Source organism: Ranitomeya variabilis, chromosome 1 (assembly GCF_051348905.1).
Source record: "Ranitomeya variabilis isolate aRanVar5 chromosome 1, aRanVar5.hap1, whole genome shotgun sequence".
In the NCBI taxonomy this organism is placed as follows: domain Eukaryota; kingdom Metazoa; phylum Chordata; class Amphibia; order Anura; family Dendrobatidae; genus Ranitomeya; species Ranitomeya variabilis.
The window spans coordinates 227,234,074-227,251,607 of NC_135232.1; the positions used below are offsets into that span (position 1 = coordinate 227,234,074).

General features: G+C 43.9%; 1 protein-coding gene across 4 annotated transcripts in view; it reads right to left on the minus strand.

Annotated features, from left to right (window-relative positions):
• Positions 1 to 406: 406 nt before the first annotated feature.
• The window catches only part of CDK2AP1 (cyclin dependent kinase 2 associated protein 1), a 31,219-nt gene continuing 14,091 nt past the window's right edge, over positions 407 to 17,534 (minus strand). For 2 of the 4 annotated variants that reach the window (XM_077293200.1, XM_077293201.1), the window contains exons 3-4: positions 15,137 to 15,263; positions 407 to 5,267 (exon numbers count right to left, since the gene is read on the minus strand). In XM_077293200.1, coding sequence (XP_077149315.1) covers positions 5,200 to 5,267; positions 15,137 to 15,263 — 195 coding nt within the window. In that variant the 3' untranslated portion in view covers positions 407 to 5,199. Of the gene's footprint in view, positions 5,268 to 15,136; positions 15,288 to 17,534 lie in introns of all 4 variants that reach the window. The other 2 variants (XM_077293198.1, XM_077293199.1) reach the window with 1 other exon arrangement.

The window sequence follows — 17,534 nt, forward strand, 5'->3', positions numbered from 1 at the left end:
ATTTTTGTACACTTTTTCCACTGCAAAAGATTTGAAGTGAATAAGTCCTCTGTGACCGTAACATGTTCAGTATTTGGTCAGTATTTTACATCAGTATTTGTAAGCCAAAACCAGGAGAGGAGCAATCAGAGGAAAAGTATAATAGAAACATATGCACCACTTCTGGTTTTAGCTTACAAATACTGATGTAAAATACTGACCAAGTACTGAATGTGTGAACGTGGCCTATTGGTGTAAATCTGGCATGGAGAAAGTCATTTAATAAAGTAGCTGATGAGGTTTGCAATAGAATGTAACTTTTTTTCTTCAATTCCAGCTATTTATTGAGCACTTTTAAGTTTCTAATCATTGTTTTCTTATGGATATATGTTAATTAGTTGTAAAATAAGGGTACACCATACAGATCCTTAGTGAAAATAAGCTTTATTACATCAAGTAATAAATACATACAAAGATGCAAATTGTTAGACCTCATTGTTTTTTTTTTCCTTTCATGGACACAGCCTAGTGTGAATCAGTAATAACTAGGCTATGTTCATACATTGCGGTTTTGCTGCTTTTTTATGCAAATTTTCAGCTGTGTTTTACAGTACCTGCAAAGGCTATGAGATTTCAGAAATCTAATGCACATGCACACTGGGTTTTTTTTCCTGACTGATTTGAAAAACTGCTGCGTTTTTGTAAACTGCATCATGTCACTTTCAGCGTTTTTGCAAAAAACGCAGGTATCTGGTTTTGGTACAAGAACCTAAGGAAGTTGAGTCATTTTTTTTTATGCCCTTAACTTTATCAGCATGTACAAGTGACAAATATACCTGACAAAAATGCATTAAATACACAGCAAAAACTCAGCAAAACCTTTCTTTACTGTCAAGAGAGCAGGATTTTGCCTGCAGGAAAAAAAAAAAAAACGCAGCAAAAGCGCAACGTATAAACATAGCCTTAGATAGATTTTTAAATCTACCTATAGAAAAGTTTTTGTGCCCTCTTTCAGGTTAAAGCCGCATTCACATGTCCATGTGTCATAGTCCGAGTAGAGACCATGATTCACGCAGAGGCTGCAGGTCTGTAACCTGAACTTGACAGCCTCACAGATATACTGTGTATATGGCTGTTAAGTTCGAGACTCATAACCGCTCCATGACTTATGGTCTGAGATGGCAGTGTGAATGTGGCCTAAAGAACACATGCATGTTGAATGGTTAGCAAAGCGTTTACATGCAGGTGCATAGGTCATTGGAAGAAACCTATTAAGAAAAAATAGAATCAACTGTATGTAATAACATTAATAACTATAGACTAAGAAAAAAATACAATGCATCAAAACGAAAAAGCAACATACAGGAACGTATCATCATATTTATCTTATAATGCTTTGAAAGGAAAGCCATATTCAGAAAATGAGCCATGGATTACATCAGTTTGTGTCAAATGTATTTATTATTTTGGCATTTTTTTTCTTTTCCATATCACAATCTGTATTAAAAATAAAAATAGAAATCTTGCAAGTTTCATGCAAGTATCTGGGGCTAAAATATGTGCATTAGCTGCAATGAACAGATTCTGACCCGGTCTTTGATATTGATCCATTCAATGGAGATTGTGAAGGTAGGAGGAGCAGGGTCAGCTGTGACGTCGCCTATTGTGAATGGAGGGTCCTGTAGTATATACTGTACGTAGGGGTGTTACCTGTCACTATAATCCTGCCTCTGATGATAAGGAAACTGCTGTAAACTATTCCTGAAAGAACAGGAAATAGGAGTCTAAAAAAGCCTCAGTGGCCAGTATGAATATTGCATGACTACCAATTTAATTTTTAATAAAGATTGTGATTCGAGAAAATATTTTTTTAAACGCATGTAACAACACAAAAACCTGATTGAAGCAATATGGATTTTCTGATTGTAGCTTGCTTTTAAAGCAGCTCTATCACTAGATTTTAGTATGTATCTTTATACATTATTAAACTGATCTCTTATGAGGCTGGTGTATTTCCTTTGAAAATTAATTTCAAAATGCCTGGATAATTCTGCTATTAAATTGAGCATTTTATATAATATTCTCATTTTCATGTCAGGAGGGAAAACTTTGAATAAAAATTATAGATTCATTCTGACATGACTTTATAAAGGCAAGAACACCCGGCTCATCAGGTCCAAGAGGTATTTTTAATAATATATGCAGCTTGGGTTGTGAAATCTAGTGACAGACCTGCTCTGAAAGTAACTTATTAGATGATTCATGCTGCCTAAACTAGGACAGCATGAATCAAATACTGCTCCATTATTACAGATGTCTAAGGGTCACTCATTTTCCATGTGGTATTATTAAGTGCAGATACTTCTACAATAGTATACAAACATTTGACACCCCGTTTCCAATTTGGTCTGTTGATTTGCTCTTTATGTAATAAAGCCCTATTGTAGTTAACTTACTGAATTTATCATGGTTGACATGGTTTAACTTTTATTCCTCCATATTCTCAGAAGTATAACAATACCAAACAGCTTTTGTGGTTCCAATGCACCTATCCAACACGGCTCTGGTCTTTGTTGATTGGCTGCAGCATTGTAAATAAGATGTCACTGAGCCCATTGATTGGCTGCAGAAGGTATGAGCATGTCATTGCTGCAGCTGATCAATAAAGGCCAAAGCAATGGTGGAGAGGCAGTGCTGGACCTAGGGAGGGTGGTGTCCCACATGCATGCTGGGATCGCTGCATGATCGGCAGGCATCGTTCACCTTTTCTATTAATAAAATATGACATGTACAATTACATTTATTTTGTGTGGATGCCATGTCTGCTCCAAATGTCTCCCTGTCTACATATGTTAACGACATAATATCCCTGTCAATCCGTGGTCACATGCTGTACTGGTGATGGGAGTAGTACAACACATAACCACCAGCAGGTCAGAGCTGGATCTCAGAGGAAACCAAGAGAAAGGGAGTATAGTATTTTGTTTTTCAACATTTTCACCTGTTTTAAAACATTTTGGACAACGACTTTAAAGCAAGGATGTAATTCTGTTAGCCTTTAGAAAATACAAAATTGGATAGATGGCTACAAGAAATGTGTGGAGTCAAGAATTTGGGTCATAAGTTGTTGACTGACAGGATGGCACATTTTGTTTTCATTTTTTTTTCCATTAAATTCAGCCAATAAACGATAATGTTGCATTAAATGTTGAAGACTTGTTACATTTGTTTCCTGCAAAGTCTGCTAACTGATTTTCAGTAGAAAATAAAAGCAAACAAGTAATTTGTCCAGGATGATGGTGAAAGTTTACTTTTGCATACAGCTCTATGTATCACTGTTAGGCTATGTGCACACGTAAGAAAAGAGGTGCAGAATTTTCTGCACAAAATCCGCATCTCCTGGCAGAATCCACAGCTGCGGATTGGCCGTGGTTTTTATGCGGATTTTGTGCGGAATAGATGCGGATTTTGTGCGGATTTTCTGCAGTTTTTGCCACTGCGGATTTCTATTATGGAGGGGTGCAGAAACGCTACAGATCCGCACAAAAGAAGTGACATGCACTTCTTTGAAATCCGCAGCAATTCCGCACTGATTTTTCTACACCATGTGCACAGCTTTTTTTTTACATTGATTTACATTATACTGTAAATCACAGTGCGGATCTGCAGTGTTTCTGCGCAGAAAAAAAATGCTGCGGATCCGCACTAAATCCGCATCGTGTGCACACAGGCTTAGGATTTGTTTATGTGGTTGGGCTCGGTAGAGAATCGAAAAGTGCTAACCACTTATGCCCCAATGTGCCTACACACTGTAAGGCCAGGTTCACACATCCTCGCTTCACTACCCGAGTATGGTCCATGATGCAAGGAGGGGCCGCGGGTTTCCCGTACCTAACCTGACAGCCTCACATGCCTATGTAGCAGTTGATTTTGGATCAGGAGATCCGCAATCGGTCCTTGCATTGTGATCTGTATTTGGACCACAAGACACAGTTGTGTCAATCCAGCCTAATAGTCAAACATACAGTTAAAAAATACCAAAAAGAAATGTGACTATGTTTTCTTACCATTTTGAAACCTAAACGGTTTGTATTATCATAAAGAAGTTGCGTTTGTCTTCAAAATGTTGCCCTACAATCACAAATTAGAACTTTTGAATTCTGATATGAAAATGATAAGTAATGAATGTCCAAACAGAGGGACCATTTAGGCTGTGTGCACAAGTTGCGTTTTTTTCACGTTTTTTCGCTATAAAACATAAAAAAACGCATACATATGCATCACATCAATTATAATGCATTCTGCAATTTTTGTGCACATGATGCGTTTTTTTCCTCGAAAAAAAACGCATCGCGGTAAAAAACGCATCATGTTCATTAATTTTGCGTTTTTCCCACTATTTAATGCACTGGGAAAAAAACGCGAAAAAAAACACTTGCGGATTTCTTGCAGAAAATATCTGGTTTTCTTCAGGAATTTTCTGCAAGAAATCCTGACGTGTGCACATACCCTTAGGCCCTCGTTTGGATGAAGTGGCAGTCACACTACCGTGCTGACACTCCATTCCCTGTTTATGGGATTGAAGAAAGCTAGTGGAGAGACGTATTCAGGTACCTCAATCAGACCCACAGAGAGTGAATTGACTGCTGTGCCTATGCGTGACCACCACTCCATTCAAATGGGATGCTGGACATCCCTTCCTGTGAACGATGGGGGTCCTAGTGATGGGACTGCCAGACATTTATCACATATTCTGGGGATAGGTGATAAGTTGTGACTGTGGAGTGACTTTTTTTGACATGGTGATCAATACTGCAAACAAAAAAAGTATCAACAAAGAAAAACATGCGTTGTTCTTGTACAACCAGAACAAGGTAATAAGCATCAAATCAGAATGCAGAAAAGTTGTTAGAACCTGAATATCAATGTACAAGAAAGATAAACAAAATATATTGTTGCTTATGATGCAAGAAATCATGAATTTCCTTGGACTCTTAGAAAAAGAATCGGAGAGCCTTCAATACTTTACTACATGTGGAAATTCTAGTTGCTAGTAAAAATTGCATCTTGTGTTTAGCAGCTTTACAGTACATTAGAGGGATACCAAGAGTTAGTGAATCCCACTGGCTAAATATTCAGAAAGACTGCCCTGAAGATTAAAAAAAAAAAAAAAATCCGGATTTAGCTTTGTATGCCTCAGAGAGGTTTCACTTGGCATGGCTAGGATCTGGCATTTCGCTCTGTCTCAGCCAAACATTCTCGTACTAAACCCCTTGCATGAATAATTCCTGAAGAAGAAGAAGAAAAGTGTATTGTTATTCCACAATGTATAGAGAAATCGGATTAATGTTACACTTTACATATTTCTGTATAACATATACAAGCTAGGTACAGTTTTTGCATGCAGTTTTGGATTGTAAGTCTCCCTTAAATATTTTCAATCTATAAATGTAAATACTAAATGCACTAAAAATATATTTGAACAAGTCTTACGGCTTGATATAAGCATCATGTAGATATCTTCAGTGAATTGCCAAAAATCTAATGATTATTCAGCAGCCAATCTGAGGTGTCTACCAGCTCCCTTATTGTATAATAAAACTATTTATTGTTTAATATTGATTACGCTCCTGCAGTGTGTAGCACTGACATGAGAAAGATCACCAGAGTTCATAGCTGACCTCACTGACGTCACTGCTCGCTGCATGATGTCCGCTTACAAAACAGAACAATTCTAGCATGTTCGCAGCACCTAAATTGCACAACAGTCTTCTGAATCAATAATAGGTCAGTAATCTGAAGTTATTCTATAGTTCATTCCACACAAGCCCTTTTTGCAAGCTCCTTCCCTTTCTTTCCTTATTGCCCCCTTTTCCCCCCTCCTCCCCCACCCCCATCTTTACTTTTGATTGATTTAACTATGTAATAACCTACTGGTGGTGTATGTTTATACACAGTACTATTGTTCATTTTTACCCATGTCTGCTATTGTTCATTTCTACCCATGTCTGTTTAAATTGAATTTCTTTTTTGCTTATATTTTTATAATCTTGTAAAGTTGTATATACCATATGATTGATTTATATCTACTTGTCTTTCAGCGTCGTTTCAAAAAGAATCTATAAGGTATCGAAACGTTACACGCTTCTTGATCCTCTATTTTAAACACCAAACTCAAATTTCTTTTTTTGTGGTGCCAAATTTTTACTTATTAAACAATTTTTGCAAACAAAGTGAGAGTGCAGCTGTTTTGACCTTCTGTACAAAATAAAGCTGACATCAACCCCAATACTATTACCCCACTTGCCACTGCGCCCAGGTCAAGTGGAAAGAGCGGAGGTCAAACTCCAGAATTGGCGCATCTAAAGGATGCCCAATTTCTGGGGGGGCTGAAGGCTGATGTTTTTAGTCTGGGACGGGGTCAATATCCATGGCCCCTTCCTAGGCTATTAATGTCAGCCCACAGCGGTCTGCCTAGCTTTTGCTAGTCAAAAATACAGTTGTGGCCAAAAGTATTGACAGCCCTGCAATTCTGTCAGATAATACTGAAACTGAGTATTAGCTGACAGAATTGCAGGGGTGTCAATACTTTTGGCCACAACTGTAGGGGAACAGGTCATGGCTTATTAACCCATTTCTGACATTGGGCACTGAGCCCACATCTTTCCAGGTACATACTAGCTGTTTTGAACAACTGACAGGTGCCTCTAACAGCCACAGATGGAATTGTGATCCACCCGTGGCTGTCAACCTGTTAAATACCGCTGTCAATCTCTGACGGCGGCATTTAACTCGCGCTTACCGGAAGCACGCCGGAAATCCCGCCCATCGGTGACCCCGTCATGTGATTGCGGGTCACCGATGGGTTGGTATGACAACCAGAGGTCTCCAAAAGACCTTTATGTTTGTCATAGCCAGATTGCTATGAATGCCGCCCGTAGTCAGCGATCATAGCAAGTGAGCATTTCTGCTACACACAGGCGATCTGATCATCGTGTGTAGCAGAGGTGATCGAAGTAGTGCAGCTTCTAGTCTCCCATGGAGACTATTAAAGCATGCAAAAAGTAAAAAAAAGTTTAAAAGTATAAAAAAAATTAAAAATATATAATAAAAGTTCACCCCCTTTTTGTCCCATTCAAAATAAAACAATAAATATAAAATAAAATGTACACATTTGTTATCGTCGCATTCAGAATCGTGCAATCTGTCAATATAAAAAAAGAATTACTGCGTAAAGAAAAAATTCAAAACGTCAGCATTACGTTTTTTTTTGTCTCTGCAACATTGCAATAAAATGCAATAGCAAGCGATCAAAAGATCATATCTACACCCCAGAACACGAAAAATGGAGACGCTACAGGTCTCGGAAAATGGTACCTTTTTTTTTTTTCCAGCAAAGTTTGGATTTTTTTTTACCACTTAAGTATAAAAGAACTTAGATATGTTTGCTGTCTATGAACTCATAATGACCTGGAGAATCATAATGGCAGGTCAGTTTTAGCATTTAGTGAACATGGAAAAAAACAACAACAACTGTGGATTTGCACTTTTTTTTTCAATTTCACTACACTTGGATTTTTTTTTCTCTTAGATTAGGTAGCAAAAACCTTTTTCACAGATTTTTTTTAACGTTTTCTTCCTGAAATACAACTAGTAGACAAGTAACAGCTCATACCTTTACTATAAAGTGGCATGTAAAAGTTTTGGCACCCCTGGTAAAAATTACTGTTATTGTGAACAGTTATGTAAGCTGAAGATTAAGTGATCTCTAAAAGGGCTCACGTTAAAGATGACACATTTCCTTTCTAACTAGAAGACGCACTTTTTTCCCCAAAAATGTGTAGGAAAATAGGGATTTTTGTGTACTCGCTGTAAAATCCTTTTCTCCGAGCCACTCATTGGGGGACACAGGACCATGGGTGTTATGCTGCTGCCGCTAGGAGGCTGACACTAAGTTGAGACAAAAAATTAGCTCCTCCGCTGAAGTATACAACCTCATGCTGGCTCCCGGAGACCCAGTTCAGTGTAAAAGCAGTAGGAGATCATTAACAACATATAACATCATATTAGAGTACAACATGTTCAGAGTAAGGAAAAAGCCAAAAAACAAGCCATAAGGCTAACAGGGTGGGTGCTGTGTCCCCCAATGAGTGGCTCGGAGAAAGGGATTTTACGGTGAGTACACAAAAATCCCCATCTCTCCTTTGCCACATTGGGGGACACAGGACCATGGGACGTCCCAAAGCAGTCCCTGGGTGGGAAACAACATAACCGATTAACTCCGTGTACCAACTGACTATAGATGCACGACAGCCGCTTGCAGAATACATCTGCCAAGGGCTGCATCAGCAGAAGATTGAGTATGGACATTGTAGTGTTTCGAGAAAGTATGCAGGCTGGACCAAGTTGCAGCCTTGCAAACCTGTTGTGCCGACGCCTGATGCCGAATGGCCCAGGAAGCGCCCACCGACCGAGTTGAGTGTGCCCTAATCCCTGCTGGGATAGGACTGCCCCTGACCCGGTAAGATTCTTGAATAGCTGACCGAATCTATCTGGCTATCGTCGCTTTAGAAGCAGCTAAACCCTTTCTGTGACCCTCAGGGAGCACGAAAAGAGAGTCCGACTTACAGAAGGGTGCAGTTCTCGAAATGTACCACCTGACAGCCCTCACTAAGTCCAGGGTGTGAAGGGCCTTTTCAACACAATGTCTTGGCTGTGGTCAAAAGGTGGGGAGAACGATGTCTTCATTAAGGTGGAAAGATGAGACCACCTTGGGTAGAAAAGACGGAGATGGACGAAGGACCACTTTGTCCTGGTGGAAGGTAAAAAAAGGCGCTCGACAGGACAGAGCAGCCAGCTCGGAGACTTGTCTGATAGAAGTTACTGCCACAAGAAAGGCAACTTTCCAGGAAAGAACTGTCAGCGAAACATCTCGCAAAGGTTCGAATGTAGTCTCCTGAAGAACACCCAGGACCAAATTAAGGTCTCAGGTCTCTAACGGCATTCTATAGGGGGATATTACGTGGGAGACCCCCTGAATGAAAGTTCTCACTTGTAAATTTGAAGCAATCTTGCGTTGGAACAAAACAGATAATGCCGAAATTTGACCCTTGAGGGAGCTGAGCGCCAAACCGGAATCCAGACCAGACTGGAGAAATTCCAGAATGGAGGGAACCGAGAATACGAGAGGAGGACGTCCATGGGGCCTGCACCATAAGAAAAAGGCTTTCCAGGTGCGGTGATAGATGCGAGCAGATGTCGATTTGCAAGCACTAATCATGGTGGAAACTACTTGTTGAGAGAAACCGGCTTGAGGTAGGATCCAGGTTTCAACAGCCAAGCCGTTAAACGTAGGGCCTCTGAGTTCTGGTGGTAAATCGGACCTTGGCGGAGCAGATCTGGGCATTCTGGAGAACGTCGGAAACGAGCTGCACTAACTCCGCGTACCACGCGTGGCATGGCAAATCTGGGGCGACTGGGATTAGAGGAACCCCCTCTGTCTTGATCTTCCGGATAACCCTCGGTAGTAAGGGAAGCGGAGAAAACACGTATGGGAGACGGAACTGATGCCACGGGAAGACCAGTGCGTCTACGATGGCCCTTGGGTCCCGAGATCGAGCTATGAAATTGGGAACCTTTGCATTCAGCATGGACGCCATCAGATCCACGTCCGGAGTCCCTCATCGAAGGCAAATTTGCTGGTAGACCTCTGGATGGAGTTCCCACTCTCCTGAGGCGAGGCCCTGACAGCTGAGAAAATCCGCCGCCCAGTTCTCCATGCCTGGGATATGCACTGCAGAAATTACCGAGTGGTTGTTCTCTGCCCAATGGAGAATGTGAGACACCTCGCGCATTGCCACTCTGCTGCGGGTACCCCCCTGATGGTTTATGTACGCCACCGCTGTGACATTGTCTGATTGAATCCAAATGGGCTGACCCGCAAGGAGGGAGTGGAACCGTCTTAGGGCAAACCTGATCGTTCGAATCTCTAGAATGTTGATCGGAAGTCTCGACTCCCGATTCGTCCAATGCCCCTGGGCGGTGTGATAATGAAATACTGCTCCCCAGCCGAGAAGACTGGCATTGGTAGTCACCACCAGCCAGTGAATTGGGAGAAAGGACCTTCCCTGGGTGAGTGCTGATTCCAACGTCCACCATTTTAGCGCTTGCTTGAGAACATGGCCGATTGAGGGATGAGGGACTCCTGTCCCAATTGTCCAGAAGCGCCTGTTGTAAAGGACGGAGATGCCATTGGGCGAAAGGAACAGCTTCTACTGCTGCTGCAATTTTTCCCAGGATCCTCATGGCAAACCGAATGGAATGAGGGGAGGGACGACAAAGCGTCCGGGTACCCTGCTGAAGGGCTTGGGCCTTGGATCGAGGGAGCAGGACCAGCCCCTGGGACGTGTCCAGGATCATGCCTAGGAAGGAGATCTGTTGGGCTGGCATGGGAGAGGACTTGTCCAAGTTTATCAGCCAGCCAAGGCGTGAAAGAGTATCCAAGGTAATGCGGATGCCTTCGTCGCAAGCCTGATAGGAGGGACCCTTGATGAGGAGGTCGTCCAAGTATGGCAACACAACCACTCCTCGGGAGTGTAGGATGGCCATGACGGCCGCCATGACTTTCATTAATACCCCGGGCATGGTGGCGAGGCCGAAGGGATAAGGCCGTGAATTGGAAATGGTCCTCCTGAATGGCAAAACGCAGAAACCTTTGATGCGGCGGAATGATTGGGATATGAAGATAAGCATCCTTTATGTCGATCGATGCCAGAAACTCCCGTTTCCATTGAAGAAATGACCGACTGGAGGGATTCCATCCTGAAGTGCCGGACCTTGACAAACCCGTTTAACAACTTTAGGTCCAAAGTGGGCCGTACCGCCCCATCCTTCTTTGGAACGACAAAGAAGTTTGAGTAGAAACCTCTGAACCTCTCGTGTTCTGGAACCGGAACAATGACCCCGTTTCGCCGGAGAGAATCGATGGCGCAGTAAAGTGCGTGAGCCTGAGCCTCTGAATGTGGTAGTAGAGAAGAGAAGAACCGTGCCGGAGGAGAGGCGGAAAATTCTACTTTGTAACCGGAAGACACCGGGTCTCTGACCCATTCATCAGGGATGACGGAAAGCCAGACATGCTGAAAAAGCAGGCGGCCGCCTACTTTGGTGGTGTCGACCGGATGACTGCACGAGTCATTGTGAGGAGAACCTGGGGGGCCTGGCTCCTCTGGGTCTGGATTGCCTAGGTTTACCTCACCAGGGCTGATTGGGCCTGTACGAGACCCGGGGCTCTCTCTCTGAAAGAGGTGATCGTCCCGATCTTGATGAGGCTGTGGATGTAGACCAAAACGGGCTACTGCGAAAGGATCGGAAACTAAACTTGCTGGCGCTGAAAAGTCCACTTGGGCCTTTGCTGCGGGAGAAATTTGCTTTTCCCTCCTGTAGCATCGGAAATAAGTTGGTCTAACTTTTCTCCAAACAGTCATCCACTCTGAAAAGGCAGAGAAATTAAGGACTTTTTAGAAGAGGAGTCCGCTCCCCACTCCCGAAGCCATAGTGCTCTCCTAATGGTGACGGCGTTTGAAGCTGCAAGAGCCGCGCAGTTCCCTGCATCTAGGGACGCATATATCACATAGTCCCCGGGCCATGGCAATTTGTTTGGCGAGATCTGCTGCCTCAGAAGGAAGAGCCTTGTCCTGAATGGACTTTGCAAGAGCCTCTGCCCAGAAAACCATTGCCTTAGCGACCCATGCCGCAGTGAAAGAAGGGGAGAGAGAGGAACCTGAGGCCTCGTAAACAGAACGAGCAAGGGAATCTATTTGTCGGTCTGTGGGATTTTTAATAGAAGCCCCATCAGGCAAAGATAAAAGTGTTTTGGATGCTAAACGTGACACCGGAGGGTCCACCAACGGAGGTTCCGTCCAATCCTTGATAAGATCTGCAGGAAAGGGGTATTTTCCCTCAAGGGATTTTTTTCCCGTAAAGCGCCTATCCAGTCGTTCTCTGTGTCACTAGACTATGTCTATAAATTCAGGATGAGATGCACACACCCTATGAGATTGCTTGGTTCTTTTAAAAATACATGATCCGAGGCCGAACTAGGGTCATCGTCAATCTTTAGAGCGTCATTGACGGCTTCAATGAGAGAATCCACCGTAGATTGAAACTCCAGAGAATGCGGGTCCAGAGATGCCTCTGACTCATATTCTGAGTCTTGATGGCTGCGAATCCCTGGAGAGGGTGAGCGAGAAGCAGAGCTACCGGAGGCTGAATGGCGTGAATGTTCAGGTGAGGTAGAGCGGATCCGTTTTCTGGATGTCCGTACCTCCTTCAGGTGTGAGCGGCCCCTGCTGGCCGATGATTCCCCTGTAAGGGGGGAGTCTCTTAACACCGGTAGGCGACTACCCCGTTCCGCAGAGGGGTCTTGTAGGGATTCAATCGCATTGGCCAATGATGCCATGGATTGTGACAGTGACGCAGCACACTCCGGGGGGCTAGGTACACTGGGGTCGGTAGCCACGGAGGGCTCCTGAGCGCACTGGGGATCACAGGCTGAGCAGAGAGGGGAACTTGGCAGGTGAGGGAGAGGAGCCTGGCAGATGGTACACGCAGTAAAAAAGGTGGTATGTACTTTAGTAGCCTTTTTAGCTTTTGGCTGCGACATGATGTACCCCAATATAAGCTAATGCTGCTAGGGAGAGCACTGGGGGATAAAAAAAACTGCAGGGAAGCACCTAGTGCAGTCTCCTTACCCAGGTCCTGTGTCCTGCAATCAGATGAGGAGGCGCGCTGAGTAGGGGAGAAGACCGGCATCCATGGCTGCTGACACGTGCAGAAAAAAGGGCGGCCGGAGCAGAGCGGTGCTGTGCAGGGAAGATGGCTGCCGAGATTTGGGAGACTCTCGCATAGAGCGAAAAGCGCCAGGTCTGTGGGCGGAGCCACTGGAATGATGCGAGCGGGGCCTATCGGGATGCGGCCTACAATAGGCCTGAAGCCGGGGACTAAATATATGGCTTCGGCCGGCGCGCACCCGTGGACCACTGGAAAAGCTCTGCGGAGCCCTTTGATGTCCCTACCGCTATGGAGCCCTCCTATAACTGCCAGGAACGACCCCCCACCAAACCGCCAAGATCCCCGTGGCACTTACCCTGAATTGCAGGGAATTGCAGAGCAGCTGTGCAGGAGGTTATAGCTGTGCTGACCGGAGATGTTTGGATGGTGCAGGGTTGGAAAGCCTCAATCCACCATCCCCCTAAAAGAGGGGGTGGAGAGGAACCGTCCGCCTCTTTCCATCATCATTTTTTCAGAGGTGATGCGGTGGGGCTGCATGGATGCCAAGATGAAGGGTGGCTCTGTACATCCAAGGGACTGGCCAGGTGGGCAGGGCAAGTTGTCCAGCAACAGGCCTGGCTGCAGAAGAGGGTACATGGAGGTGACACTCCATGTGCTCATCTGTTAAGAGATGCGGGGAGATCGGTGCCCTTGAAGGGACCCGTCGCCCCTAAAAATCAGCCCAGGCAATGGCATCCCACGTCGCAGGAGAGGATACGGAGAGGCGACACTCTCCGTGCTTGCCTGTTGTAGGTTCGGGGAGATCGGAGCCTTGAGAGGTTCCGTCGCCCCTTCGTCCGGTAATTAAAAAAAGGATCTTTGGTCTGAATAGCAGCCCCTGTGTGCCTCCTACAGACACTAAGCTTGAACTGGATGTCCGGGAGCCAGCATGAGGATGTATACTGCAGGGGAGGAGCTAACTTTTTTGGTCTCAACTTAGCGTCAGCCTCCTAGCGGCAGCAGCATAACACCCATGGTCCTGGGTCCCCCAATGTGACAAAGGAGAAATGGGAGGAGCCGGCGGCTGCTGTTAATTCCCATGCCCATCAATATTTACTGAATTCCACGCCCATGGGCGTGGAGAGCTGTGAATATTAATTTCTCTTCAATCGCAAACACGCTGTTAGCCACTGCCGCCGGTTTCCAGCAGCTGCAGGGTGTTCGCGTGTCCCCGCTACTTAAAGCAATGAATATTCACTGCTGTCCACTCCCATAGGCGTGGAATGCAGTGAACATTCATTCCCTTTAATGGCGGCATGCGTGAATGCCCGGCAGCTGCAGGAAGCCGACGGCTGCGGCTAACACTGTGCTCCCTATTAAAGAGCAATCAATATTCACTGCTCTCCATGCACATAGTCCTGGTGTCGAGATCAGTTATTATTCCGGCTGCTGTCCTCGGCTTGTAAGCAGCACATGACTTCCCTGCCATGTGCTGCTTACAAGCATAAAGCAGCTGCTTGCATTTCAACAAGACGCTGTGAGGGAGCACAGGAAGGTAAAAGTATAATGGTTTATGGGTTTTTTTATATTTTTCTGGAGGGGACCATGCATACCAGGATAAGGATGGGGCCATGCATACCACAACGGAGATGGGGTCCCTGCATACCAGGATAGGGATGATGTGGCCATGCATACAAGGATGGGGATGAGGCCATGCACACCAGGACGGAGATGGGGGCCCTGCATACTGGGATAGGAATGAGAGGGACCATGCCTACCAGGATAGGGATGAGGGCGCCATGCCTACCAGGCTAGGAATAAGGGGGCCATGCATACCAGGATAGGGATGAGGGGGCCATGCATACCATGATAGGGATGAGGGGGCCATGCATACCATGATAGGGATGAGGGGGCCATGCATACCATGATAGGGTGAGGGGCCATATATACCAGGATTTTAAGTACAGAACTGACCATATTTTTTGCTTAAATTTTTTTTCTTATTTCCTCCTACCTACAGTAGGTGCGTCTTATGGTCCAGTGCGTCTTATAGAAAACTATAGTATATTTTCATTTTTTCAATTTTAAACATTACGAACAGAATAATGGGCCAATGCAAAATGTGTGCACTCTGATAACTTTGACCAAGGTTTCACACCTTAATGCACCTGTTAGGGTTATGACTTGTTCCCTATCATTGTTAGGAAAGGCCAGGTGATGCAAATTTCCCTGCTTTATAAAAACCTAGCCTCTTCTAAAGTGTGCCAAAAACTTGAGGTATTTTAGAGATCATTTAATCATCAACTTGCTTAACTGTTCACAATAACAGTAATTTTGACCAGGCGTGCCCAAACTTTTACATGCCACTGTCAGTGAAACACATTCTTACCTCGTTTTAGTCTCTCCATTGCACTTTTACTGCCAGCATAGGTTGGTCTAATTTCTTTACCCAGTTCTTCTATGATGAGGAGGAGTTCTGCATACTTGCTTTGGGGTACCTGATTACTAGAAGTGCCCTGCAATAGCATAGGAGATGGAAGCTGAACAAATTTCAGAATGATTTTAATACAAATATAAAAAATAGGCAGGTCATTGCATCAAACATAAAATTACAATAAAATAGTTTGTTTGGATGTGATTTTTTATCGCTGACATATACATTTTGAACAATGGATCACATGCCAATATGTTGGATCATTCATTATTAACAGAGGATGCAGCAAATGGGAGACACCAACGGATCCACATTTTGCATAGCAGCTGCTGTTTTTTTATCTACCATAATGTATTAACACTATTAGGCTACTTTCACACTTCCGTCTTTTTTCCTCCGTCGCAATCCGTCGTTATGGGCAAAAAACGGATCCTGCAAATGTGCTTGCAGGATGCGTTTTTTGCCCATAGACTTGTATTAGCGACAGATCGCGACGGATGGGCACACGTCGCATCTGTCGTGCGACGGATCCGTCGTGTTTTGGCGGACGCGACGCACAAAAAAAGTTCAATGTAACGTTTTTTGGGCGACGTGTCCGCCATTTTCAACCGCGCATGCACGGCCGAAACTCCGCCCCCTCCTCCCCGCTCATCACAATGGGCAGCGGATGTGTTGTAAAACTGCATCCGCTGCCCACGTTGTGCTAAATTTAGCACAACGTCTGTCGGTACGTCGGGCCGACGGTTTGCGACGGCCCCGTACCGACGGAAGTGTGAAAGTAGCCTTAGGTTCCAATTCATAAAAACATTTTTGCCAAAGTTCTTTTGTGAAACAGTTTGAAATGTTGCATTTTTTTGCACATTTCATAGTTGCAAAAATACTTGCAACTTTTGGGAACTATACAGGAAAAAATGTGAATTGATCAGGTGATTGGACCTATACTACAACTAGACAAATAGAAGAGCAGGGGCAGACATATTGGTGCAAGAGGTAAGTGGGCCCATCTCCAATGAAGGTGGAAATGTGCATTATGATGAGATATTGCCCTGCAAAGGGCTCAAAAACTGTTCTGACACAGGGGTCCTTTTTAAAGAAGCACTCTTCCTCACATCAATTTATTTTTCCCTCCTAATATATTGCTGTAAGATTATATAGCACCATGTACTTACAATTGTCCATTTTGCCCTTCCACCCGGTTAATTTTTATGCTTTCAATTAGGTCTATGACATCACATTATTAAAATCTGGCTAGCTGAATCCTTCTAAGCTCTATGTAGAAACAGGAGGTCAATTTTCCCTGTGTGACTCATAGGTCCCTAAAAAAGTCAATGGCAGGGAAGGAGGAGCAGCTTGGTCAGGAGTTGAAGAGGGGGATGATTTTTCCAGGGACAAGAGACCTCCTGTTTCTACATAGAGTAAAGAGAAGAATTAGCTGGGTAGGAAGCCATAGAGGATAAAAAAACTTTGATGGGAGTGATTCTTTAATGATACTGTTGAGCAGGGGGGGGGTTTGGTGCACTTTTCCGCCATAGGTTTCTATGGGAAACCTGAAAAAAACAGTAAAAAAAAAACTTGTTGACGTGCAGAATCTGAAGGAGTGGTTCTACATAAAAACTAAAGGGCATCAAAAATGCTGCTTCAAATCTGTACTTTAAGGGTAAGTTCACGCTGGGCGTTTTTTCTCCTGATCTCTTGGCAAGAGAGAAGCTGCAGAAAAAATGCAAGTTTTCCTTGGTTTTTCTTTCATTTTTTGTGGCTTTTTTTGCATGCTAGACTTGCCTCTTCTGCATGCTGATAAAGTTTAGTGTTGAAAGAAAGAAGTCCTATTCCATATAATCAGGTTTTGGCACAATAAAACGCAGCAAAACACGATACCTGAGTTTTCATGTGTTTTTTTCAGAGTTTTTTCACCACCCATTCAAATCAATGGGTGGAAAATGCTGAAAAAATGTGGAAAAAAGTGACATGCTCTATGTCCAAAAAAACATGCAAAGCACAAAATACTGAAGAAAAAAAAAAAACAATGTGTGTGCATGAGATTTCTGAAATCTCATAGGCTTTGCTAAAACTGTAAAAACAGCTGAAAATTAGCATTAAAAAATGCAGCAAAAACACTGAGCGTGAACTTAGCCTAAATGTGTCAAAAAAGAATACATATTTTAAAAAAAGGCACAGAAGTCCCTGTGTGACATGTCGATTTCCAGGTATAAGAGGGGTATTCTTAGACACTTCCTTACTTCTGTTAGGAATTTAATCACAAGATTTTGGAAACAAGAAAAGTTTCCCTCACGTGCAGAGTTTGTGGCGGAACTCAACGATATTTACAGAATGGAGCAATTGATAAGCCAGACCT